This window comes from Lipophrys pholis (genome assembly GCF_963383615.2).
Source record: "Lipophrys pholis genome assembly, chromosome: 7".
Taxonomy (NCBI): Eukaryota; Metazoa; Chordata; class Actinopteri; order Blenniiformes; family Blenniidae; genus Lipophrys; species Lipophrys pholis.
In genome coordinates, this window is record NC_137638.1 from 4,284,418 (window position 1) to 4,310,916 (window position 26,499).

General features: G+C 41.0%; 2 protein-coding genes across 3 annotated transcripts; both read right to left on the reverse strand.

The window, feature by feature from the left end:
• Positions 1–826: 826 nt before the first annotated feature.
• araf (A-Raf proto-oncogene, serine/threonine kinase) lies at positions 827–18,627 on the reverse strand. 2 transcript variants are annotated; one of them, XM_080467129.1, is made up of 16 exons: positions 18,585–18,627; positions 13,253–13,470; positions 12,528–12,631; positions 9,573–9,675; positions 9,311–9,465; positions 8,588–8,686; positions 7,908–8,052; positions 7,798–7,825; positions 7,581–7,711; positions 7,119–7,321; positions 6,738–6,914; positions 5,101–5,147; positions 4,224–4,342; positions 3,901–4,032; positions 3,058–3,192; positions 827–1,266 (listed from the first exon to the last, which is right to left on the reverse strand). In XM_080467129.1, exons 2-16 carry the CDS (start codon positions 13,361–13,363, stop codon positions 1,126–1,128), a joined length of 1,830 nt encoding a protein of 609 aa, XP_080323255.1. In that variant the 5' UTR covers positions 13,364–13,470; positions 18,585–18,627; the 3' UTR covers positions 827–1,125. The 2 variants fall into 2 exon arrangements, with proteins under 2 accessions (XP_080323255.1, XP_080323256.1); XM_080467130.1 differs by lacking the exon at positions 8,588–8,686 and having other exon boundaries at positions 18,585–18,621.
• Positions 18,628–19,803: 1,176 nt separating this feature from the next.
• imp4 (IMP U3 small nucleolar ribonucleoprotein 4) lies at positions 19,804–26,018 on the reverse strand. The gene is made up of 9 exons (XM_080466654.1): positions 25,941–26,018; positions 24,567–24,675; positions 24,386–24,469; positions 24,191–24,300; positions 22,926–23,058; positions 22,069–22,223; positions 21,880–21,974; positions 21,681–21,754; positions 19,804–20,552 (listed from the first exon to the last, which is right to left on the reverse strand). Exons 1-9 carry the CDS (start codon positions 25,941–25,943, stop codon positions 20,440–20,442), a joined length of 876 nt encoding a protein of 291 aa, XP_080322780.1. The 5' UTR covers positions 25,944–26,018; the 3' UTR covers positions 19,804–20,439.
• Between the last annotated feature and the right edge of the window lie 481 nt (positions 26,019–26,499).

Here is a 26,499-nt window from a genome sequence, read left to right on the forward strand (position 1 = left end):
CGAGCACTTTGCAGGATCCAGTCGGGTTAAAAACCAAACACGATGTGGACACAAGCCCGTGTTGTGTTTGGGTTTATAAATCTCAATCTCTGAATATAAAACTATCATTCCTGATTAAAGACAATCACAGTGGCGTCTAGAAAAGTAACGGTGAAATTCTTCCGTCGCGCTTTGTCGACATTTCCTATTTTCAATACACATTTTGTTGTGATTAAGACTAATCGGAGGATTAAATATCCTCCCTGCACACGAATGTTTGGGTTTGGATCTACAGCCAGTTTTATCAGCGTCACCGTTTTATTCAAACGTCTCGCTGCACCAACAAATGGTAACCAGGTAAATGTGGTGATTTGAGGGAGAAGAGATCCTACCCGAGGACATGCGGCGACACTGGATGAGTTGGTTAGTGGGAGAAATTGTTGAAAATGAAGCTCAATATTTTCAGATCCTCCTCTCAGATGAAGACGAGGATATAAAATGTTGGAGATGTTTTTTCGTAATGGACCAAAAATGATCATCAGGAGTTCAGAGGCTTATTTTGAATCACTGGTTGTGTAATAAGAAGTCTTCAGGTGAATCTCAACAGTGTTTTGTTCCCTTAATTCCTCTCAGTTTTTTCACTTTGATTTGCCACCGTCTCTCATTTTCTGGGCATATCTAAGCATTTATTTAATTAGCTGTATAATCTCAACCTTAAGATCACCACATTTGCCCACGTTAGCCTCACTTGGGTGCGTTCTGATCTGACCTCGGCAACACACACTGAATGAAACGTCCGGCTGTGATCACTGTGCTTCTTTAAAAAAAAAAGAAAAAGAAAAAAGGTGCGAGTAAGACTATTTTACTTAAAAACACAGCGTCCCCAGTAGAGCTGAACATACCTCCCAGCAGGTGACGAGTGCAAGTCGAGCGGCGTGATGGATTCTCTCCGATGTTCTGACATACTTGTGCTTTCATTCTTTTCACCTGATGGGCAGGCTTGTGTATAAAAGAGAAGATGATTCACTATGAAACTAAACAAAGTCTTTAGGTAATCTCTACAGTTTGTTTCCTGCAGGGTGAGGGTTTTGGGGGAAGGGGGTGGGGGTGGGGGTCCAGGACAGCCAGCTGTGTGGAAGGGGGGGCTCAGAGAGGCATCAGCCTGGTGGTGTGGAACAGGAGGGGGTTCAGGTCCTCGGCGTGGACGGCCCGATGCAGCGACGGCTCCGAGCGGCTCCGCTCGATTTTTGGCAGCAGGTCTTGGACCTGCTCGATGGCTACCAGGATCTGAAGAGAGAAGCGCCAACGTGAGAAACACTGAAGTGGTGATCTTCATCGTTACATCTGTCACACGTAAGTGTGAGAAATGCAGAGCAATTTTACGACATGCTGCATACTAAATATGAGTAAAGTATGACTGCGTACTGTAGACGCACAGCCTTCGCATTTCATTTGCGTATAGAGTATGAATTAGGCTTTATGGTATTTAATAAGTACTCGTATCGGTACTTGGTATCTTCAAAAAGCTAATGGTTGTATACTTGTATTTCTACTCATCCTCTAAAAAAGTGGTATCGGTACATCCCTACATCGCAAACAGATCAAGATCCGGGCAGATTTCTTGATCCGCTCTGTTTGACGCAGGCTTAAGGATGCATAGATACAAACTCCCTGATTAAGTAGGAGTTGGTAAGACACAAATCACTTGTTTTGCAAATGTATCCTTTTCGTGTTTACTCAAATAAAAACGTGAGTGTTTGGATGGTGCCGTTTGATCTTGGGAGTGAATTTGGCTCGGCTGGTAAAGCCAGTCGTCTTCAAATCTCAGGATTCCCATCCTGGTCATAGATCAAAAGGTGTGTGCGCGCACGCACGCACGCACACACACACACCTCAGTTTAGACTTCGATAGTGAAGTTTGAGTCTTCAAAGAAAACGAGTGAGAGACGTGTCTAAAGACCTTAGAACAGCGGTGTCCAAACTCGGTCCTGGAGGGCCGGTGTCCTGTATGTTTTAGTTCTGTCCCAGCTTCAGCATACCTGCATCTAATGATGACGTCATCACCAAGGTTGTGAAAAAGCCCAATAATGAGCCCTTCATTGCAATCAGGTGTGCTGCAACTGGGAGAGCTAAACTCTGCAGGACGCCGACCCTCCAGGACCGAGCTTGGACACCCCTGCCCTAGAACAACTGCCAACACTTTGGTAATGACTTGACCAAGTCAGGGACTGCAGTGTCAAACAAGACAGTGACGAGAACCCTGCACAGAAATGGTCTGTGAGGATGCAGGCCAGTGAAATTACACTTCTACAGAAGTGTAATTCAAACCAGACTGAATTATGCAAAGGACAAGCCAGAGAAAGATTATACATACTGGAGGCGTTTTCTTTGGTCAGATGAGACCAAACTAGAGCTCTTTGCCCAGAGAGACGTTGCTTATGTTTGGAGAACGAAGGTAGAGGCGTATAACCCACAGAGCATCATCCCCACAGTTAAATGGTGGTGGGCGCATCATGCTGTCGGGATGCATCAATATGTCTGGAACTGGGACATACTGAAGCATCCCCACAGGTTGAAGGAATCATGAAGTAAGAAGGAAGGTCTGCACAAAGCTCTGATTTGAATCCCATTGAAAATCTATGGGATGAACTGCAGACCAGGGTCCAGGCCAATCTGGAGAAGCTTGAAAGATTTGCCAAAGAATAAGGGCTGGGATTCCTCAGGAGACATGTCAGAGACTTGTTACAAACCACAACAAAGGATTGCATGGTTTTATAAAGCAAAAAGGAAACACAACAGACTATTAGTATCACGGGGGGTAATAATTGTGACCATGGATTTTGTGAACTCGTTTAGTTTCTGTGTGCAAAGTAAAATAATGAAAGCATCCAAAATAAAACTGGGATGGTTAGAAAAGCTGTGTTAAACATTACTTAATTGAAGTCAAGTCGATGCACATATTTAGACCGTGCACTAAAGGCAACCCCACCATAAACACTACTGACAGTAACAGAAACCCCACTTGTTGGTGTGTCATTGAAAGTGTTTTGGTGCCGTGGTCAGCACTGCGGCACCGACCTGAGGGAACAGGGGCCTCTCGTCACGCTTGAACTTCAGGCAGTCAACGATGAGCCTTTTCATTGACTTGGGTGAGGTACTATACAGCTTACTGAGGTCTGGAGACAAATAACCGCGTCCAACCATGAAGATTATCTGAGAGAAACCGGAGAAGAGAAGGTCAGTGATTCGGACTGACAGCTTTAAAACATGCATACGACCATCGTTCATTCAAACCACGAATAAGAAAAATAAACTTTCAGAGGCATATGGACACAATTAGCATCAGCATGTATCCTCAGTAGCTGTGGAGCATTGGCATGAACAAAAAGCAGTTAGATGTTCTAAGAGCTGTCTTCATGTTGCTGCTGCTGCTTCTTGTAAATTAATTTTTCTTTTTTTTTTGGGGCGGGTGTTAATTAGTAAAACCTTCCGGGAGATGGAAAGTTAGGCTGTCATCCTTTCAGCTCCGTAAAATCGTGATTCGAATTTCCCAATTTTAAACTTTGTGAGAGATGCAAGGTACATTTATTGATAATTTAATGGGAGGGGGGAAAAAGGATTTTGATCATAAAGACTGCAGACTCTTGATGTTGGTGGAAAAAATACAAACACATGAAGTATAAGTAAAAAAAAAAAAGCAAGCAAAATTATGGCTAAAATCTCACTTTATGAGCTCCTTTCAAACATATCTTATGACTAAAGTATATGTGACTGTGTAGCAAATTTGCAGCAGCAATAAGACATGTAGATGAGGATACTTATACATGCAAAGTAATCTTTCTGATTTAAGAGGTATGAATATGAATAATCAGACTGATAAGACACTTTAAACAGCCACAAAGAGAAGCAGTGTGTTGAAACCTGGTCTCTGTTGTTGATATTGGAGTAAGGCAGGGTCCCTGACATCAGCTCGAACAGCACGACTCCGTAGCCGTAGACATCCGACTGGAACGTGTATGGGTTGGTGTCCTGCATCCGAATCACCTCGGGAGCCTGAGAGGGAACAAAATGAGAGTTTTCACTCAAGATCCACTGGTCAGACTGAGCTTATCAAGAAGCTGCCACATTGAAACTACAGCCGACGACAGGCTGAAGGGTTTTCCATTCGTTTTTTTCCAAGTCAGTTTCAGAATTAATTTGGCTAAAATGCAGTCACCAAATACAGTATAAAGAAAGGTTTTTACCATCCAGAGGATGGATCCACTGGGTTGTTCCACCTGTTGAGAGCCGCTCCATCGAGCCTTCACCGTGGCCAAACCAAAGTCACCGATCTTAACGGTCCAGCCCTCGTGGAGAAAAATATCTGGCAGCAGAGTTCAGGAAACGTTACATCCATTAAAAATGAAAACCTTTGGAAAAAGGTCCTAAATCATGAGAATTAGAAAGAGAGAAGAAAGAGAGAAATATACAAGTCCCCTTTCATGTTTCCAAACAACTGACCCATTAAAGCAGGGGTGTCCAACTGATTTCAGTTCAGGGGCCACATGCAGCCCAATTTCATCTCGAGACGCCCGAACCGGTAAACTTGTGCCATAATTACCTTTACTTACAAGTTTTGAAAAACTCAATGTTTTAACAAAATGTTTCGCAAAATGACTACAATCGCAGCAAAAAGCCACTTTTAATGAAACTTTCTGGTGCAAAATACAGAGAAATGTCCAAAAAAGCTTCTCCTATAACTATAAAAAGGTAAATAGAATCCACAACATGTGCTACCTGTCACAGTAGCAGACCTTCCATCACACTGCCTCTGCAGGCTTGCCGTTTCCCACAATGCATCCTGGTGCCACATGTTCCCCACGAGGTCAAAGAAAAACTGATCCATCACACCAGGCTACCTTCTTCCATTGCTCTGTGGTTCAGATCTGATGCTCTGGTGCATATAGTTGGAGCTTTCAATAGTGGAGCACCGCACACAAGCGGCAGTTTGGAGATGCTGAAACTGCTGATTGTGTCGAGAGCTTTAATTTCACGAGTTTGGATCCACAGTAACATCACAACATCAGCTCTTTGTACTTCAACCTCATGTACTCCGCTGGTTAAGTTCATACCAAAGGATACTGTTTGATTTCAGATCTCGATGAATTATGTTCTTAGCGTGAAGATAACTGGAAGAGAGAGAGAGAAAAGGAAATCGTCAATGACAACAACAATACAACGGTTTCAAGGAGGGCTTTGTATCAAAGCTCAAATTCATGGGATTAATGAAGCATTTCTATTATACTGAGAAGGTCTCTGCTGATAGGCAATCCAACCATCTACTGGATATTCAAGGGAATAAAAATTGTGTTTTTCCTTTGGCGATTCCACCTGATGTTGGAGCAAAGGTTTAGTTGAGGTGGAGCTGATCGCTCATTTCTAACTTCTGGGCCTTAATGCAGGCAAGAGACTAACTCGTGGCTCCATCACATAAAACACACAACACCGAGTCTTTCAACAGTTTTAGGTGAAAACACTACATAGTACTTCAAAATATTAGACTAGCATGTAAAGTGTGAGGGGAACTGTGTCTAAAGGAAGGATCAAATGTAGTAAACTGAGGATTAATCAACCATGTGCTGCCATACTTTAAATCTCAGAAATCTCCAACTGAAACTTTGATTCACTTTCACTAGAAGAAAAATATCAGCTGAATACAGACACAAATAATTTTCACTTCATTGACTTTAGGAAGCCAACTGTATCTGACACTGCGTCAGTCTTTAGCTGTAGATGCATGAGCACCATCAAAATGTAGGTTCAGCTCAATGTGATAACATTTAAAGGATCAAATTACTTGAATAAATGAAATAAATTCATTAGAGTAAAATGCGAACATTTATATTTCAAAATATAATTTCTATAACGTACTGCGAGATCACCGTGTCCATATTTTACTGTTTTAATGTTTAAAAAGAAAACATTTTTAATATGACGGCTGACCCTTGAAAGACAGTTGACACTGTCCGGTTTCATTACAAAAACAAACAGCAGCACCATTAAAAAAAAACGACATTGTTTTCAGTGCCTCTGCTGTTTCCATGACATCGTTTTCAAATCGTTGTGGCGTAAAACAAAACTTTTCTGAAATGACATTACAAAAATTATGCATTATCGCTTGAAACGAGGTTGTGGAAACGGAGCCATAATCAGGTCAACGTGGAAGACGTTTTAACTTTTGACCAATCGCCGCCTTCAGTTCAGACCATCTCATTTAATTTGACCTTTAGGGCTTTAAGAAAACATAATAATTTTCTTAAAGCAAAATTGGAAGTGATTTGATTTTTGTCAAAATCTGCATCCAGAAGAAAAATTTGGGCTTCAAAGTCCACCCATAACTTCCCTATATCTTTAATGAAATGTGGTTGGCTGATTAACTATGTGGAGCAGAAGAAATGACGATTGAGACGACATTCTGGATAAAAGATCCAGAAGAAAGTTTGTAGGATGGAGATATATCAGTGTACATACTGCGTGTATCATGGTGAGGTGAAAGCTGAACGATTGTATCTGTTCCAACAGGTGGCGGTATGAGCTCTCCCTAAATATGTTGTTCCTGGAAATATTTGACTAAAAAGTAACTGTACATAAATTGTCATGGTTAATATAATCTGAACTAATCTGAGTGTCTTCAAAACTAGAAAACACTGAATGTATCTCAAAAATGTTTAAACTTTTTCTTGCAGTTTAATGTTGAGAAATGGAGCATGCGGTCTTACTCCATGCCCTGCGCCGTCTGTCTGGCCACGTCGATGCGCCGCATAGTGTCAAACTTGGTTTCTGTGACGTGCAGATGGCGGTACAGGCTGCTGCCTTCACACCACTGCGTGATGATGGCGAAGTTGGGCTTAGTCATGTAGCCCATGAACAGCAGGATGTTGACGTGGCGGGTCTTCCTGCAGAGAAACGGTGGAGCTGTTAGATAGCGAGTCATCGCATCTGCTATCAGATTAAGGTCAGGTTACACACCAGCTTTACAGTACAGTGCAATGACAATATGAGGCTGCGTCAAGTAAAGCCCACGGAGTATTCAAAAGTATTGTACCAATCACTGATCCGATAATCTGCTGATTGTATTTTAGAGTTCTGAAAATGCTCACCGTAAGACCTGCATTTCATTTTTGAATGCCTGCAGCTGCTCGGGCGTGGGCTCTTTGACCTTGAGGATCTTGATTGCTACGTCTCCGTGCCACTTGCCCTTGAAGACCGTCCCGAAGGAGCCGGTGCCTATTCTCTTCTGGATGTTGACTTCTCTGGAGTGGACCTCCCAGTAGTAACTAGAGTCTCTGTAGCCCCCCCGGTGCTGGAACACATTGAAAGGTTTGAACGGCTCGCTCACGATAAGTAAATTCACTTTTCACCACTCACGTTTGAAAATCACTGTTTTAGACATTTGATAATAACATGAACAGAGTCAGACTTTACTAACTATTTTTGAATAGTGCAGCCTTCATAGGTCAGTTGTGCTCTGAATTAATTGAATATTTATATTTAGCAGACAATGAATTCAGCGAAAACTAGTTAAAATAAACATTAGCGGCCAATATACTCAATTTTCTCACCACTTTCTTTTTATCGTCGGATGAGGACGGCTTGCGCTCCTTGTGCTCTGAAGGGGATTTGGGCGGTCTCCGTCCTGGGGAGCCGAGAGAGGAGGGCGGGCTGGTGGAGGGCTTCGGTGACGGCTCAGGACCTGGAAAAACCAGTCACGGAATCATGAAACCAACAACAATATGAAGGGAGAATATTTAATACGAGGGAGAGGAATAGTAATGGTACCCATTGTGTTGTTGAACTTTAGTGCTTCCTGAAAGGAGGAGAGAGACAGTCAAGGTGAGGCGACGACTCCGCATACAGCTAGAAACTCAAAACATTTCTCCGGCACTGACCTCGATCATGCTGACACTCGCCGGCCCCACTGTGCTGACCATGTGAACGTTGGGAGTGGAGGTGGAGCGATGCCTCTGGAGAGACTGACCGTCTCCACCCGACATGGGAAAGTGAAAGGTGGAGGTGGGCGACAGGAGGTCCATCCTGAAGGAAAACAGTCACACGAGGAGTTTCAGCATCACTTTTAAATTGGGCTGGATAAATAAATAAATAAATAAATGTAATCGTTTAATCGCATTTGTAGCTAAAAAGAGTTTTATTTTGCAAATTCAAGGTTTGTTCTCCCCACCGTTTTTTTTGGGGGCATTTTTCACGTTCCGTTCTACCATTTCCTCGTGGGTTTGTAGTTGCTGTTGCACTTTTGCTTAAATCTGGGTTAAAGCTTGAATTTGTTGAATGACAGAGCCTCATTTATTTTTTATTTTGGGATTGTTGTCATGCATTTTAACTTTTTGAGGACAATTACAGCAATAAAGTTGCACCTTTGACAATATAGCCGATGTCTGCAGTCATTTTCAAGTGCATTGAGAAAATAAATAAATACAAAATCGAAACGAAACTCGTGTTTTTATTTATTTTTTTAAATCTTTGATTTTTTTTTTTTAAAAGGCAAATCGCCCAGCCCTACTTTCACAGATGTTTTTAAATCGGAATGTTGTTTATAGTTTGGCGAGATTACCCAGCAGGCTCCGGGGTTAAGGCTAGGTTGCTCTGTGATGGGGAATTTTCTGGCAATAGTATCCGAGGGTATTCGTCTGTGCAGGGATTGGAATCACACCTGGACAAAACACAACAGGCAGGAGAGAAGAAGAGCGGTGAGTCATGATTTCACCTCTGCCTCGTCAGTTCCCCGTTTCAGGGAAGAATCGTACCAGATAACAGAAATGGAGCGTCACATGGTTTCCTCTTTGCGTTTGCACACGCAAAACCTCAGTGCTCACACTTGACAGGCGATAGTTTAACTTAAACTTTGGCGATTTTTCTCAGTTGGAGCAGAACTCAGAACGTCGCCAGTTGGGAAAGTCCCGTTTCCTAGTTGTGAGCATTCACAGACAAGAAAAGATGTACAGTGGACACCTTTTTTTTTTAGAGAAGCAACTTTGTCATGTCAGTATTTATATTCAAGCTCAAAGCAGACAGATTTTAAGAAAATTTCTCCAAATTCAGACCAAGCCATTTTAAAAGTGCAGTTTATTCGAGTACTGCTGTTTGTGGCTCTGACTAGTGGTGGATGCTTGCATGACAGGCTAAGCAACATTAATAAAAGACTGATTTAATGGACTAATTAAGGTAACTCCTAAAAGGGATTTTTAGCAGTCATTAATCCACGTAGGAGTTATCTGAAAATCATCTAGTACCGAGTGGAGTTGGTCGTATTGAAGCCATGCCTGCTGAGACTTACCGTTTGCTCACAGTGTCCATGTCCACACACACGGTCGGGACCTTGCTGCTGCAGTGCTGGTGAAACTTATAGCCGCACGTCTGACATCTGAAGCCGTAAAAAAGAAACTTGTGGCAAAAATCACAGTACGCCAGCTTGAAGAAGGTTTTCCGTACCTGCACAAAGAATTAAAGAATAAAGTAAAGTCTGTGCTGGTCAATTCAGCAGTATAAACATCAGAATATGAGGTGTTTAAAGGTAGAATAGTATGATTCCCACTTACAAAGTTGTGCATGGTGAGAGGAATATCATCCAGCACCTCGACTAAAAGCTCCTCTCCAACCAGAGGAGTGATGTCCGTGTCCCAGTCTGTCAGTCTCTTACGACTACAGAGGAAGAAACAATGAAGACATTTAAAAGACAACAAAAAATTAAGAATTTTGTGTCAGAGAAAAACTGTTTTTTTCTTTTCGATAATTTAACTCAAAAAGGGAAACTTTACTTTATTTCCAAATATATAAAGTTTTTCATTATAGTTTAGTTATGAAAATAAAAAATACATAATCATAAATACAATATCCCAAAAATATTAAACAGATTCACATAATCAGATGTTCATCTTTTAATAATAGGCCATATTTATTATAATTAACATTTGGAAGTACAAACAACTGACAAAATGCAAAAAAAATCCAAATATATTTGTAGTTTTTGAAATGCATACGTACATATTAAATGTACGAGTGCATTTGAGTGACAAGCCAAAACAAATTTGATTTCATATGTGGGAAAGAGGAAAACATCAACTGATAAAGTATGTAGATTTCCACCGGGAAAAATGTTTTGTAAAATAGTGAAAAATCTACTTGGATAAAGTATCCAGAAGGTGGATGGATTGACTGAGTTTAATTATTCATATTACATAGATATTTTTTTTTTTTAAGTAAGTTATAATATAAGATGTGGCACAATTTGGAACCAAAACCTCAAGGTTAATAAAACCAAAAACAATATCATACCAACTGTCAACACGCTCTCACACGCCATCAAAATACAGTGAAGAAAATAAGTATTTGAACACCCTGCTATTTTGCAAGTTCTCCCACTTAGAAATCATGGAGGGGTCTGAAATTTTCATGGTAGGTGCATGTCCACTGTATGAGAGATAACCTAAAAAGGAAAATGCAGAAATCACAATCTATGATTTTTTAACAATTTATTCATGTGATACAGCTGAAAATAAGTATTTGAACACCAACGTTAATATTTGGTAGAGTAGCCTTTGTTTGCAATTATAGAGGTCAAACGTTTCCTGTAGTTCTTCACCAGGCTTGCACAGACTGCAGGAGGGATTTTGGCCCACTCCTCCACACAGAACTTCTCTAGATCAGTCAGGTTTCTGGGCTGTCGCTGAGTAACACGGACTTTCAGCTCCCTCCAAAGATTTTCCAATTGGATTTAGGTCTCGAGACTGGCTAGGCCACTCCAGAACCTTGATATGCTTCTTACGAAGCCACTCCTTGGATTTCCTGGCTGTGTGCTTTGGATCATTGTCATGTTGGAAGATCCAGCCCCGACTCATCTTCAATGATCTGACTGAGGGAAGGAGGTATTTTGGCCAAAATCTCACAATACATGGCTGCAGTCATCCTCTCCTTAATACAGTACAGTCGTCCTGTCCCATGAGCAGAAAAACACCCCCAAAGCGTGATGCTACCACCCCCATGCTTCACAGTAGGGATGGTGTTCTTGGGATGGTACGCATCATTCTTCTTCCTCCAAACACGCATAGTGGAATTATGACCAAAAAGGTCAATCTTGGTCTCATCTGACCACAAAACTTTCTCCCATGACTCCTCTGGATCATCCAAATGGTCATTGGCAAACTTAAGACGGGCCTTAACATGTGCTGGTTTAAGCAAGGGAACCTTCCGTGCCATGCATGATTTCAAACCATGACGTCTTAGCGTATTACCAACAGTGACCATGGAAACAGTGGTCCTAGCTCTTTTCAGGTCATATGACCAAGTCCTGCCGTGTAGTCCTGGGCTGATTCCTCACCTTTCTTAGCATCATTGAGACCCCACGAGGTGATATCTTGCATGGGGCTCCACTCCGATTGGGATTGTCCGTCATGTTTAGCTTCTTCCATTTTCTAATGATTGCTCCAACAGTGGACCTTTTTTCACCAAGCTGCTTTGCAATTTCTCCGTAGCCCTTTCCAGCCTTGTGGAGTTGTACAATTTTGTCTCTGGTGTCTTTGGACAGCTCTTTGCTCTTAGCCATGCTGAATGTTTGGGTCTTACTGATTGTATGGGGTGGACAGGTGTCTTTATGCAGCTAACGACCTCACACAGGTGCATCTGATTCAGGATAATACAGTGGAGTGGAGGAGGACTTTTAAAGGCGGACTAACAGGTCTTTGAGGGTCAGAATTCTAGCTGATAGACAGGTGTTCAAATACTTATTTTCAGCTGTATCACACGAATAAATTGTTAAAAAATCATAGATTGTGATTTCTGCATTTTTCTTTTTAGGTTATCTCTCATACAGTGGACATGCACCTACCATGAAAATTTCAGACCCCTCCATGATTTCTAAGTGGGAGAACTTGCAAAATAGCAGGGTGTTCAAATACTTATTTTCTTCACTGTAGGTTGAATTTTTCATTGTACATCCCTCAATGTATTGCCAAGTCAATTGCCAGTCATTGCAAACTATATATTCTTATGTGAAAATGCAGAACTTGCAAGATTTGATCAAATGTGCTACTTGTGATAGGATGCCCTCACTATCCTGCTCCACTGACAGAGCGAGGAAATCCTTCCTCTTTCCCATGTGAAACACCCAAAAAGTTTTTAACAATTTTTTCAAGATACTATTTGAGATAAAAAAAAAAAAAAAACATTGTAACATTTTAAGGATGTCTAAAAACTTTTATTCCACCATTGCATATGGCCCGTTCGGTTTGCTCGCTAAACTAAAATGTGTTCCGACACCCCTGCTTGTAAATAATTCAAACTCATTGACTTTTAAGATGAATTTTTCAAGATAAAATCTATGAAATGTCTGCTTCTTCTATGAGATATACTTCTCATAAGTGTGTGCGATATGAAGACAAGCCTCATGATAATTGTTTAGTGTCTCCTTTCAGTCGTTCTCGTAGGCGACGAGGAATGCAATCCATCATATCTGTTTGCAGGGGGAGGACGGCTGGCAGACACCAGTACAGTCTTACCCTTCGAGGAGGCGGAACACGGCGCAGCACTCCTGGCTCAGTCCTCTCACTTTGAGCGCTTTGTCCAGACTCTCGTGCACCGTCTGCCCCTGGCGGACGTTCACCTGGAACACAAACCACATGCCTGATCGTGCCGGGCTTTACGGTGATGTTCATTCAGGTTGCACTCACTCACACACACACGCACGCACGCACGCACACGCACATCATCCATGGAGAATATGGTTTCTTTTTCTTAACATCAACTTCATATTCAAAGTGTTTATTTAATTCGAGTCAAACAGCAATAATCTGAAAATGATCCCACTTTCAACTAATAATAAGTACATAGTAAATTTCTTAAAAAGCCCTGCAGATGTGAAAGCAGACCTCACTGGAATGAACAGAAGTACAGCTTTACAGTTCTTCATGAATGAATTGGAAGGAGATCCACAATCGTTACAAGCCCTAATGCGACGCAATGATCACGTATCAGAACAGATCAGCAACAATTTCTTCAAGTGAAGAAAACTTATCATGTTGGATGGGAAGGAGATCAAAAGAGTCATCAACTCTCCACCGAGCGAGCCGTTAACAACATATCAGATTCTGTGCGAGGAGTCACACTTACAAACAGCAGCGATCACATGGCTTCATGACAGAGGTGATGATTTGTGACTGTCGCACATGAAACTGGTCAACATGTAATCGTATTCTGACTGTAAGGACAGAGCGGAGTGCCTTACCACCGTCCTCTGCTTGTTGGGGAGGTAGACTCGGATGGTGCCCCCACCCCGGGGTACGTCCTCTGGACTGGTCTCCCCCGAGGAGGAGTAGGAGGAGGAGGTGGAGGACATGATGGGAGGCAGGAGGAGCTGGAAGATACAGCACGTAGACACCACCACCACCTCAGGAGAGCTTCATGCAGAGCGTGATCCGGAGGAGTGAGCCCTTTACTCAGAACCTGCAACACAGCAAACACAGTGACACAACTTTACTGTGTGTGACGGACCTGCTCCGTCCTGGACTGTCATGTACAAAACACTGAAGGAGGAGGAAGAGGAGGAGCTGAGCCAAGCTGACATCAGCCATACGCGCCGATCCCGTGGGTGCTCAGGCAGCTATTGGGATAGTTGATAAATAAATAAAGTAAACAAAACTGAATGAATTCCTGGAAAAGCTGTCGCATTGATCGGGAATCGGACCTCGGACCCCCGCGTGGCAGGCAAGAACTCCACCACTGGACTACAGTAGATGATGAAGTCTTACAGGGCTTTTGTCGCCACATCACTCAGTTTAATCCTTTTGATAAAGCTTTTGGCCCGAATTAAGTTTTACCTCCATTGAAGGAAAACGACCTGAAGTGAGGAGGGTGAGAGTTCCTTTCTGACCCAGGATGTTCTCGCTCTCTCTCTAATCTGGCCAGAATAGACCAACATCCTCTCGGTCTTTCGAGTCTCCTACTGGTTACAATATTATTTGGGCATAAAAATATAAATGGATTATAATGTAAATCTAAAATAAATCTATAATATAAAACTATGACATCAGTTTCATCTGAAAAATCCATTGGTATTTTAACACTTTATTTTGATTGATTGATTGAAATGTTTATTTCGAATACGAAAACATAAGAAAAAAAGAAAAGAAAATTAACAACAAAGTTTTCCTCTCAAATAATAAATAAATGAATAACAGTAATAAAATTAAATAAATCAAGAAAAACATCGCCAGAGAGTATTCGAAAAGGAGTGAGAAGAAGTAAAAGCTTCGAAAGGTCATCGCAAAGGCTGGGCTGGATCAAATGTCTTTTGCCCAAACAGTGGAAGGTAGGGGGTTGGATTGGGGCGGTACACTTGTCAAATGCAGGTGACCTAAGGCGAGCTCAGGGAGGACAGAAACCTGCCGTGGAGCTGAAGGACAAAAGCTCACTTGATCTTGATTTTCATTATGAATACGAGGGGTGCAATGGTCCAGGTAGCCCATGGTTTGGGCCACGGTTTCAGAACATGCGTAAAGAGAACATGTTTTTTTTTGAAGTAGCACTGTACATCTGTTGAAAATCACTCTCAATAGACAAGTGCTTTTATCTCTGGCGTTACCTTCTCTATTCCTCTACTGTCAGAGAGCGTTACACTAGGATGCTTACACTGGAGATGCATGCTCATATTGCTCGTGTTTCCCTTTACGTATGCGACAAGCAGCATTGGCAGCTAAATTTCTGTTTACGGTTTTCATTTCCTCGCTGGTGTATTCAACAGCAAAACCAAAAAAGTACTCAGAGAAGTTACCACAGAAATAACTAGCTTGTTGTGGCCAGGCGTTCATAGCTAGGTCGCTTTCTGATCCTTCAATGTCGGCTCTTCCAATCATTGTGTTAGACTGTTCACACACTAACAGGGCCGAGCCTGTTTAGGCATGGTGAGACAGATTAGTTTCACACTACTGATGGTTTGCTGCTGCAATAGTTCTATAAAATGTGTATCAACTAATGCATCCTTTTCAAAGTTACGACAGACTTTTCTTTCTTTTGGAAATAGCCCTGATAAATTGGAGTGATCTTATAAATGGGGTGTGATTATTCAAGTCCGAGTCCTCGGGAATGAGAGCAACGTGTTGGATGTGAACCATCGACACCTGAATGAGCCAGATAAAGGTGTGCACAATGAATGGGGCCTTAATGATTATAATGGAGGTAAAACAAGCAAGTTATAAGTGCCAGTCCAACATTAGATAACTCTGCATCTCAGTGGCATTCTATGGGAGCAGGAGGCGGAATCATATTTAGATGTAGAAAACTGGAAAACTGAGAGGATTTCAGGTTTCATCAAAAGTGGCTCGAAGATGGGAAAGCGCTGAACCAGGTGGCGTGGGCTTGTCAGACCACCAGAAAGTATCCTGAGAGCAAGACGAGACATTTTTAGCCCGATATCAACAATACTGCAGAACTGACTGGAGAGGAAAAAAAATAGACTTTCCTTGTACTGAGCAGTCAGGCTCTGCATGTCAACATATTTGACTAATCAGATGAAGCCCGACTGTTTTTCATGTCATTATTTCAAGATTACATCAGAGGCGGTGGCAATAGGCCAGAAGTCAGCACCACAAAAAGGAGAAAAAATTACTTAAAAAAGGTGAACAACTGCTCCAATTCTTGAAAAAAAATTTTAAAAAAAAAGGTCTGGATGGTTAAAGTCACTCTACCAGAAAAAGTCTTTAAAATATAGGTCACACTTCTGCACAGAGAATAAACCAATACAGGACAAGATCATTGCCACTTAATCATTCACGAAGCCTGAAGAAAGGCCACACTTTCTCAAAGAAAGAGTTTTCAAGCCACTAGAATAGAATAGTCTTAAATGTTTTGAAACTGACTGTTAATAATTTTTCCAGTTGTAAATCGAGATCTTGCAGGATCGAGTGTACAAACGGGATCTTGTGTACACAATGGCAAGAGAATCTTCGGGATTTTCAGTGACGCTAAGATGTCGACAAGGCAGATGATGTTCAGAGACATTTAAATACTGGAAATACATGTTTGCATGAAAGTAATGATGACTTTCCTTCAGAAAGGTATTGACAACGTATTATAGATATATAGAGTAACTTTAAAATCTTAAAGCACAAATATATCACGATTAAATCTTACCACAAACGTGTGCAATATATTGCAATACATAAAGTTATCACGTTCAACTACGAGCCTGCTGAAATGACAACTCATTAAAACAAAATAGGCAGAAACAGCCCAATTTAAATGCAAATTAACACAAAAACATATACAATGATTAAACTGGGTTAAATCTATCCTAACATGAAGACAAAAAAGTGGGAATTAGCTAAATCAAATGCAAAAGCTGAAAAATGACAGAAAATAGGTCAAACTGGTCAAAGGTAAACGCAAATGACCACTTAGACAATAACAAACTGTATTATTCCAAGTGAATAGAAACACAGAGATGAAAAACAGCTGAAGACAAGCAAAGGTGCATAAAATATGTAAAACAGTCGACACTAATTACCAACAAAAGGAACAAAATCTCAAAAACACCAACGATAATAAACTGACTATTACTTTCTCCAACGCTTTACTATGCATGACACGAGTTCAGTATTATTATGTGAGTGTAAACATTAAAAATATACTTTTTTGTAGTACTTATTGAGAACATGTTGGATCAGGCCATTTGACAGTTATTAATGATAGCTTATGTTCATTAAATTTGATTTCTAACAAATAAAATGAAAATCAAACTTAAGGGAAAAAAAGAGTAGGAAGAAGCAGAAGAGTATTAAATTTTCCTCTCTCCAGTCAGTCAGTGCATCCTTTTCAGCTATTCACATTCTCATGAACTTTCAATGAAGTTAAATAACCCCAAAACAAAGCAAAAAAAAAGCAAACAGCAAGTAAATAAACAGAACGTAAGAAATCAAAACAACTAGTGCATATTCCACCTTCTTCCCTGTACCGCTGTTTGAACTGGTTGATGGTTGCCCGAGCTCCCAGACGGTCTGTTCCACAGTTTCACTCCACAGATTGAAACACTAAAGGTTGTTCCAAGTTTTGCCTGCACATGGACGTCTGAGGCCACGTTTACACATAGCCGGGTATTTTCCCCTTTGTGTATTAAAAAAAAAAATCAATTTACACAAACCCGTACAAAAACCTGGTTAAGAGCTACTATGGACTTGCCATACTTAGGAGCAGCATTGTAACGAGAAGCATAAAGACATGCGCGCCAATCAGCACCCTGGGAAACTGTAAACACAGGTCACACACATATGATGCAAACTGTGACGTTAAACTCGCTGGGTGTCGACGTGCAAACGAAAAGACAAGAGTTTTTCAAATCTCCACTTTGGCCGGAGTTTTCATTTGTCATCATTTGCGGCGGCCCAAATATATTATAATATCACCCCCCCCCACCGACAATTTCTGAATGTTCCCTGGGAATAACTTGCATATTTTTTCGCTGTTTGAAAATCAACCAGATCAGTGAATTCTCATGTTATTTTGACTGTAAGAATAGTGCATTAGTGTGATTTCTGTAACTAGTGTTTTGACTGATCCTTATGGCTCTTTTTGCAATAGACAGTAAATATCGCTAACATTTGTAGGTATTACTTCGAATTTCTGCACAGTAATTTAAATATGGTGAAATGAGTGAAGAATAGAGAATGTGGAGTCAACTGTGGTGCAGAGAATCACCGAGTATCAAAATGCCTCAAGACAGTTTTAGTGCATGCTTAACTTTTTAACAGTTTTTTCATCCAGCACTACCCAGAGAAATTTTATTTGAGAAATGTGAGTTTTAACAATGTCAATCCCATCTATGTGTATTATTGCAATAGTATTACTATGAAAATTCCCACTTTAGTTTTGTTTGGATTCAGTGATATTTTCCTCACAAATCAATTCCTTGATAAACACACTTCAGCAGTTATTGTCCTCAGTAGATCCTGTAAATCCACCTGAGCAAAAAAATACTTCATCTGCAAATAGTTTTGCATCACAAACACAAGTCACAGCAGTGCTTGAATGTCTAATTGAATACAAAAACTAGCTTTAAGTAGTGTAAAAGTGACAGATACAGACGCACGCACGCGCGTGCGTGTGTTTGTGCGTGTGTGTGTGTGTTCACACGGAGCTGACATTTGGAGGCTAACGCTAGCTGACGTTAGCTCGGGATTTGCATGACATTTTCGGGGAGGCCATGTTTCTCCCGGAGCTGCCACTTTAACTCACTTCGCGGGACGGGTTTGGTACTTGCTATGACAGTTCTCGGCAGCGGGTGGAGTGTGGAGAAGTGTCAGGAAAACAGCGGCGCTGGAAGTTAGTGAAGCTGGGCTGAAAAGCCATTAGCTCGCAGTGCTAACGGGCTAGCTGCAGTGGGAGAGGAGATTATGCGGCTCACTCACTTTAGCTGACTTCACAGTCAAAAGCTACTTCTACTGTCTTTACGCGCATTAAAAGGGCACTCTCTACGCGGGGCTGTCCGGGTACCCGTCGCAGAAGCGCTGGGAGCTTCACGAAGGGGAATTTTGAAGCAGTTTTTGGGATAAAAGTTCAACTCTTACCTGTAGCAGCCATCTTGAATTCTCTCAATCTGAAGTCGGATCTGTCAAGAAGTTCGAGGAAGGCGGAAAAACCTTTCTAATGCGTTGCTCTGATTGGATGAGGCGATCGGAGGCTCACTGTGATTGGAGCGTTTGGTGAAAGCGGGCGGGGACTTGTGAGGGTTCTGTCATGTAAATGAACGGCTGCGTTTTACAACAGAACCCAGGAGCGGTGAGAACAGAGACAAGGCCGGGGGAGACAACCCCCCCCCCCCCCCGGCCATTTATTTACTGTTTAAATCAGATCAGAGATCGTCAGGTGTGCCGTGGAAAATTGTCCAATTTTATTTAATTATTAAAAAAAAAAAGTGCAGTGTCACTGGCAGGGATTTGATAATGTTGAGTGTCTGCCTGTTAATTTAAGAAAATAAAGAGAGAGGAGGAGTGCCACAGTAAGCATGCCAGCTATGATTAAAAGTAGAAGTGAGAGGAGAGGATGCGGTGACAGGAAAGCAATGGATAAATATTTGAAAAGGAAAACTTCAATCTATTTTTCAGGTATTTTTTATATCATTAAAATAGTCTTGCCTCATTTTCTTTAATTGAACTAGATTTTTTTAAAACATGAACGCTAAGAATTGTCATTAAATGTTCTGTATGAAGCTACAAAAGTTTTTGTATTTTGTAACTTTTTTGATTGGTAGTGTGCCGCGGGATATTTTGAATGTAAGAAATGTACTGGGGTTCAAAAGAGGTTGAGAAACACTGCTGTTAGACCATGAATGCAAGACAGACAATTTCTGCCCACAATTAGCCTCCTTTGTTTTCTTCATCACAGTAATTTTCTCCACTTGTTGGCTGTCCCTCACGGGTTCATCATGCACTCTGAACTCTGTTTTCTCATTGTCAAACACTGTTGTGTAGATTAACCCCATTTTTCTCACCGCGTCAGTTAAATACAGTAGTAACGGAGGTCTTTCTGGTACTGTAGCAGCTTTCTATTGTCATACAGTGACATCTAGTGGTCATAGATGGTGTTTTGGATATACAAGTCACTTCTTCAATAAGACCCAGCAAAACAACTCGGGGGGGGGAAAAAATGCCACTAACAGTCTGGGAAAAAAATGTAATAAATGAATATATAAATTTAAGTACGAATAAATTTCTTTTTTGTATACAGTATATCTACATTTTGTATGTTTTTGTTGACATGTTTGTGATAAAAAAAACAACCAAAATTAATTTATTCTCATTTATTCTCTCACGCAAAACATTGCTACGATTAAGCTGCCATATTCACACCGATATGGTATTTACTACACTCTACCTCCCACCACCCTAAAAACAGGTTCAACAAGGAAATATTAAAGAATCAAAGTAAAGTTTATTTTGCACTCAAGTATATTCCAGTACCCCGTGATTTGTCCATGTTCACAAAACAAATAAGGTTAAATCTATTTTACGGAAGCTTTTTAGTCACAAGTATCTGCTTCTAGTTAAAACCATTTAGTTTATAAGGACGTCTTTAGTCTGTGCAGGCTGTTGATTGAGCCTCTATCATAAACATGACGTGTGTATTTTATAGTCTTCAAAATCTAATTAACCAATGTTAGAAGAATGTGAAAAACCATTAGATGTCAGTACAAACACTTTTATTAAGAAATACAATAACAGCTGTTATACACCCGAGTATAACATGAGCATTTGGTGTGTGTGGTTTAATTCTGGTCTTGTTCACTACAGAGGAGTTTAGAGGTTTCTGTTCTCTCAATTCTACCTCTTTTTTTTTTAGAAACATGTTTCTGTTTGGGTCCAGCTGTCACCGATTGTTGACGCTCATCAGTACAGGAACTGCAGTCCGGTTGGGTTTGGCTTCTTATTGCACGCTAAGGAACCTTCTCTTCTTGGCCGTGTGAGTGTACGCGTGGTGACGCCACTCCACGTCCGCTGTGCTCTCGTTCTCCAGCGTGCCCAGTTTGATCATGTACACTGGAAAGAAGAGAAACCAAACAATCAAAGTCTGATTCAGACTCTCAATCCTGTCCGGGGCATAAGGGGTTATTATTAATTCTACTGAGCACATATTCACCTTGACTCTTTGGACAGAATACTAAGAATCGTTTACATGACGATGTCTCAAGTGAAAACGCCTCGTTTTTGTTTCTGGAGAAAAAGTTCCAGCTTGGGAGCTGTTTATGAAAAGTTGGCACTGAGCACGTTGTTTAACCGGACCCCTCAAATCACAATGGAAATTTTGCATTTTAAAGTGTCGCTTTGAAATATGGCCACTGTTCCTCCACATACGAGGACAGAGCATTTCTTTTAACGTATATCCAGGACTATAAGTCACACCTGTCAAAATGATGTGTCACAAAAAGAAGTAAAACATCTCCAAGTCATGTTTAGTTCTCCATGTCCAGATGTAAAAGCAGCTTTTGTTCCAGAAGGTTCTGTGAATTTGTTCCTCAGCTCTGTCTGTTGTGCTTTCAGCAAACGATTAGTATATCTTCAGTCTCTCATGAGTTTCTCACACACTCTGAACTCTTTCTGATGCTCTGATTTTGTTTTCCGTTGCACATTTTTCCCGCCCTGTCAGCAGTACCAGAAAACCCATCTGTTACTGCTGTAGCTTTCTGTTGTCATAGATACAGTGACATCTAGTGGTCAAAGATGATATTTTGGATCTATTAGACACAGTTAAATATGACCAACAAAACATCTAACAAACATGTGACTTATAGTCTGGACAATACGGTAACATAAGCTGGAAACACATGAGGCGGTTTACTCTCCAGCTCAACTTGACAGAAACGTTGCCTCTGACTACTTGATCAAGAGGCTACAACATCATGTCACAGTGACATCTAGTGGTCTACAATGGTATGCACCATTTCGTTATACAAGTAATTTCTATAAAACTCAAATGATCAAACAACTAAATAAAAAAAGAAAAACAAAAAACCCCGACTGGTCAGAAAATTGAAAATTAACAACTTTGTGTGTTATTGCAGAGTCCACCAAAGCAATTTTGCTGTGAGATATAGCGAATATTCACCAGAAGAAAAGTTTAATCTCAAAATCGTCTGTAAGATGGAATAGAGCTCGATCGGGACTTACACTTCATCTCAAACCGAGGACCCACTTCTGTCAGCTCCACGTTTCTATGGTCTGTTTTCTTGTAGGTGTGATGTCTGGAAGAAACACAGGAAGTAACTGAGTGACACACACGCGAACGCACACACACGCGAGCGAACGCAAACGCACACACACACACACACGCACACGCACACGCACACGCACACGTAGACTCACATACCTGAAGGAGATGAAGTCTTCCTGGTTGGCGAATGTGATGACTCTGCGACTGTCGTCTTTCGGAACGGGAAACAGATACTTGAGGATATTCGATACCTGTGCAAGCAGAATTAATTAGCTCAAAGCACACATACACACACAGACGTGTGGTGAATGACCAATATGGCCGTCGAGCGGGGCGCTGCCTCACCCTCTTCCCGAGCCGAGAGGAGAAGTTGTGGAAGATGAGGTGCGGGAAGGCCTCGGACATGGTGCCGATGTCAGGCACGTCGTGCCTCATCACCACGTTGTAGAGCGTGAAATACGCCGTGGGGCCGAACGGCAAGTGGCAGACCACCAGGCCATCTGTGTACACACACACACACACACACACACACACACACACACACACACACACACACACACACACACACACACACACACACACACACACACACACACACACACACACACACACACACACACACACACACACACACACACACACACACACACACACACACACACACACAAACAAACACATATACACACAGAGCAAAACAAGAGTGGATCACCAGATCTCTGATTGCAGTTTCATAACCACGACTCCTGAATTCATTTTAATGTTCTGGCTGCAGAACTGTCAAATAATCCACAATTTCTTATTTTCAAACATAACGATCATCAGTTTTTTTATTTTACTGTGGGTTTTTAGATTTTTACTGATAATGTTGTGTGTTTTTGAAGCTCATCTTGAAATTTTTGGCATGTTGGTCCTGATTCTACAGTAAAGACTATTAGGTTCATGTTCAACTAATTCATTTCATCCACCTGCAAATAACTAAAATTTTAGAATCATTAACGTGTTGATCTTCAATAGAAAAATGCAGAAACAAGATGAATCATGCTTTATTTGTCTTTTTTAAATAAATGTAAAATACTTAAATTATCCAGCCTGTTCAGACGATAATTGTAAATGTTTAATGTGAATTTGACGGTCGTGGGAACAGACAAGTTAATCCGACATTGAATGTGGTTTACTGAGGAATCCCAGGAAAGCGTGCATACCGGGCTGCCCTCGTGTTTCGTGCACGATGACCAGGTCTGTGACGTTGTTGGCTTTGCAGGCTCCGACCAGCGCGTTGATCTCGTGGTTGCCTCGGTTCATGCGCTGAGCTCCAGGAAACATCAGCTTCACCTCCTGGAGGAGCACAGGTGTGCGTCACATGTTATTTTTATTTGAATATTAGTTTACTGTAAGAAGAAACACCGGCTTCTTGTGGGACTCAACGAGCAACAACAGTCATCGATAGATAGATAGATAGATAGATAGATAGATAGATAGATAGATAGACACGACATCCAATCCTGAGTCTTCGCTGCCTGAAGACGAGCTTATAAATTAGAGGCACATATATGCAGAGAGTTTACAGTACAAAAACCTTCTTTGTTATTAATTTTCATCTCACAGATATGAAACTTTTGGCCTCGTTTACGTGACAACATATCAAGTGAAAATGCATCGGGTTTTTTTTTGCATTTTTGTTCCAGGAAACCTTTTCGTTTCAAACGTCAACATTTTGAAAACAACGTCCGTTTATACAGAAACACTAAAAATTAGGCACCGGGAGCCCACGGTTCGGTTTGAACCTCGGTTTTGGGGGCCGTGTTGCCTCGGTTGGTAGAGCGGTTGTCTCCCAATCGGACGGATGAAGGTTCGATTCCCCATCTCCCCCTGTCCACATGTCAAAGTGTCCTTGAGCAAGACACTGAACTGCCAAACTGCTCCTCGTGGGCGGCCCTCCATTGGTTGTGAATGGACGAATGTGATTAACAATGTAAAGCGCTTTGAAAAGTTCTATTTAAGTGCAATCCATTTACCAATTGTTTTTTCACTGGTGTTACTTTCTCGAGTCCTCGACTGTCAGAAAGTGTTACATCAGGGTTCTTATGCTGGAGATGTGCAGACGATGGGGAAGAGAGCAGCGTGCTAACAAAGGCTAAGAGCTAACAACATTCACACCGACAAACAAGTCAGCGTGCTTAAATATTTGAACAAACAAGATTTGGGATTGTGGGAAGACACTGGATCCACAACAGAAAGCCAACAAAGGGCGAATGTGAAAACTCCCCACATAAGGGCTCATGTTCACATTGTTGCTATGTAAACGTGAAACTTTTCCGAGACGAAAATGCAAAAATTATGTGTTTTTCACTTGAAACGTTGTCGAATTTTCCTCCACCGTTTTTCAAACAAAGAGCTGTAAGCAAGATCTTCACCTGGATCATTTACATCATTTCCCCGGCCTGACACACAGAGGAAGCGGGCTAACCTTAGCGAACATCTTCAGCCTGGAGCTGGGGTCCCTGGACGTAGTGACCATGACTTTAGGATCCTCCACTCCGGCCCATTTGTACTCGTCGTCCATGTGCGTGCTGACGCCTGCAGAGCGGCGAACACAACACTGAATAAGCAGCGATCAACACGGAGCAAAAGCTGCTGACCGCAGAGATTTGTCGATACGTGCCTTCCGCTCCCTCATCGTCATATTCCAGAAGCTTCTGGAGCTGCAGGGCGTCTTTACGCACCTCGGTGGGAAGAAGGCGATTTTCTGCAAAAGGAGAAGGAAACAGATTGTGTTATATGTCGCACATGGATTTAAAAAGATGTCTGTTGTGTTTAAGAGGGCTGTAATGACGGCGTCTCACCATCAAGCGCTCCTTTTATCTTCTGCTTCTTTTCCTCGATCGTCCGGAGTCGGTCCTCCTGGGCTTTCCTGTACAGGTACTCCCGCCTCAACCTCACCTCCCGACGTAGCTGGAAAACACCACAAATCACAGTAAATCACCCAAAACAATGATATGCAGGCCCCTACAATAACTCCATTAAAGGAACACAGTGCAATGCTCATAAAGATTCGTAATGCAATGTGATGAAGAATTAAAAATGTGTGTCAGACTGAACACAGCAGGACATCCTGAAGAATCAGGGAACATGCATGTAAAACATGAAGGCCTACAGGCCAAAGAGAAACAGCATACAGGCCCAAAAGCACTGTAAACAAATGCAAAAACACTTGAAATGATTACAAAATTACTTAAAATTTCAAAATGACTTGTAACAATTAAAAAATAAAAAAGGACTCAGATCTAATTCAAAGTGCCTTGAAAACTAGAGTAGCTCTGAATTTATACAAAATGACTAAGAACTAATGTGACATGACTCAAAATGACTGAAGGTGACAAACAAATAAATACATTCAAGTTAGATGCAAAATGAATTGAAGAGAATATATAGTAGAAAGAATTAGTGGATTTACTTTCGTCAGGTACTTTACTTTGAAGTTGATTAGTGAAAGTGTCTGAAGGTTTGGGCTTTCAGAGCAAAAATGTAACCATGAACACAGACATACAGTATATATATATATATATATATATATATATATATATATATATTCAATAATTTGGGATCACAGAAGGAAATTGAAACCACTGTTTAAAATACAGACTAGTGAAGACAGACAAAAGACGTCCAAAGTGACAATAAAATGACCAAAAAATAAGTCAGCTGTGTGAGTGGATTCAAGGTGCATTACAAGGTCCAACGATCACTTTACAAATAATTACTACATAAACAATATTGCGAACAAAGTGAATGCCTGTACATGTGAAATTCAACTATTCAAGGAGTTGATTGTTTATGTCGTGTTAGTCTAGCTGTCTGTAGCAAATTCCCACATTTGTTTTGGTTAATCAACAGACGAAGTGTGGATCAAAAGTTGCTTTAACTGTGATGTACAACACGTACTAATTAAAGTACACATTCAGAGGTAATTGTGGATTAGATATATATTTATAAAAGACTGTGTAAGTAATTGTTAAACCCAAACATTACAAGCAGACTCAGAAGAATTAGCAATTAGCTCTTTGAAGTCTAACACGAGGAGGTAGAAACAAGAGCTATAACCGTAAAAACATCTAAGATTAACTTGGGTGGTAAATAAACTGCTATCGTACGTTATTAATCAAACCACACGGATAATAAACGCTCATTGTAACTTTGTATAAAATCGATTTACTCACCATGTTTCTCTGTTAGCTCTGTGCAGCTACCAGCTAACTCACATGGAGACAAACCAGCCTGCCTACAAGAGCGTCTCTGATTGGCCGAAGAACGGGCGAATCAGAGCACTCTGTGAATGGAGCCTTCTGACCAATCAGAGCGCTCCGTGCTGACGGCTGCGATTTCTGGATTTCAATATAAAAGCTTGATGGTCACATGTTGTAAATATTGATTTTACCAGCCAAAAAATATCCCAAATAAAAACAGAAAGACAAACAATTACATACAACCAAATAAACATACAAATAAGCAAGTCAGAATCTTAATCTTAAGCAAGTTTAAGATTACAAAATACATTACAACAAAGTGATTAAAAAAGGAGCATACATACAGTAAAAGCTTTAAGATAAAGCTAAAAACAAAGGAATATCTATTGTTTATTCAAACACCTGTGCAAATAATGTTTTAAGTCCTGATTTAAAAGAAGTGAGTGTGTCAGGAAGTTTGTTTCACAGGTGATGAACATATAAACTAAACGCTGCTTCACCTTGTTTCTTCTGACTCTGGAAACACCCAGTA

Coding starts and splice junctions, on each gene's coding strand:
- imp4 (XM_080466654.1), bottom strand. Junction 21,975..22,068: donor CCTCTCGGCTCGGGAAGAGG/GTGAGGCAGCGC, acceptor CTGCTTGCACAG/GTATCGAATATCCTCAAGTA. Junction 20,553..21,680: donor TCCTCGGTTTGAGATGAAGT/GTAAGTCCCGAT, acceptor TCTTCTTTCCAG/TGTACATGATCAAACTGGGC.
- araf (XM_080467129.1), bottom strand. CDS start 13,363: ATGTCCTCCACCTCCTCCTCCTACTCCTCCTCGGGGGAGACCAGTCCA. Junction 12,632..13,252: donor CCAACAAGCAGAGGACGGTG/GTAAGGCACTCC, acceptor TTTGTGTTCCAG/GTGAACGTCCGCCAGGGGCA. Junction 4,343..5,100: donor TCGAGATCTGAAATCAAACA/GTATCCTTTGGT, acceptor CTCTGCTGCCAG/ATATTTTTCTCCACGAGGGC.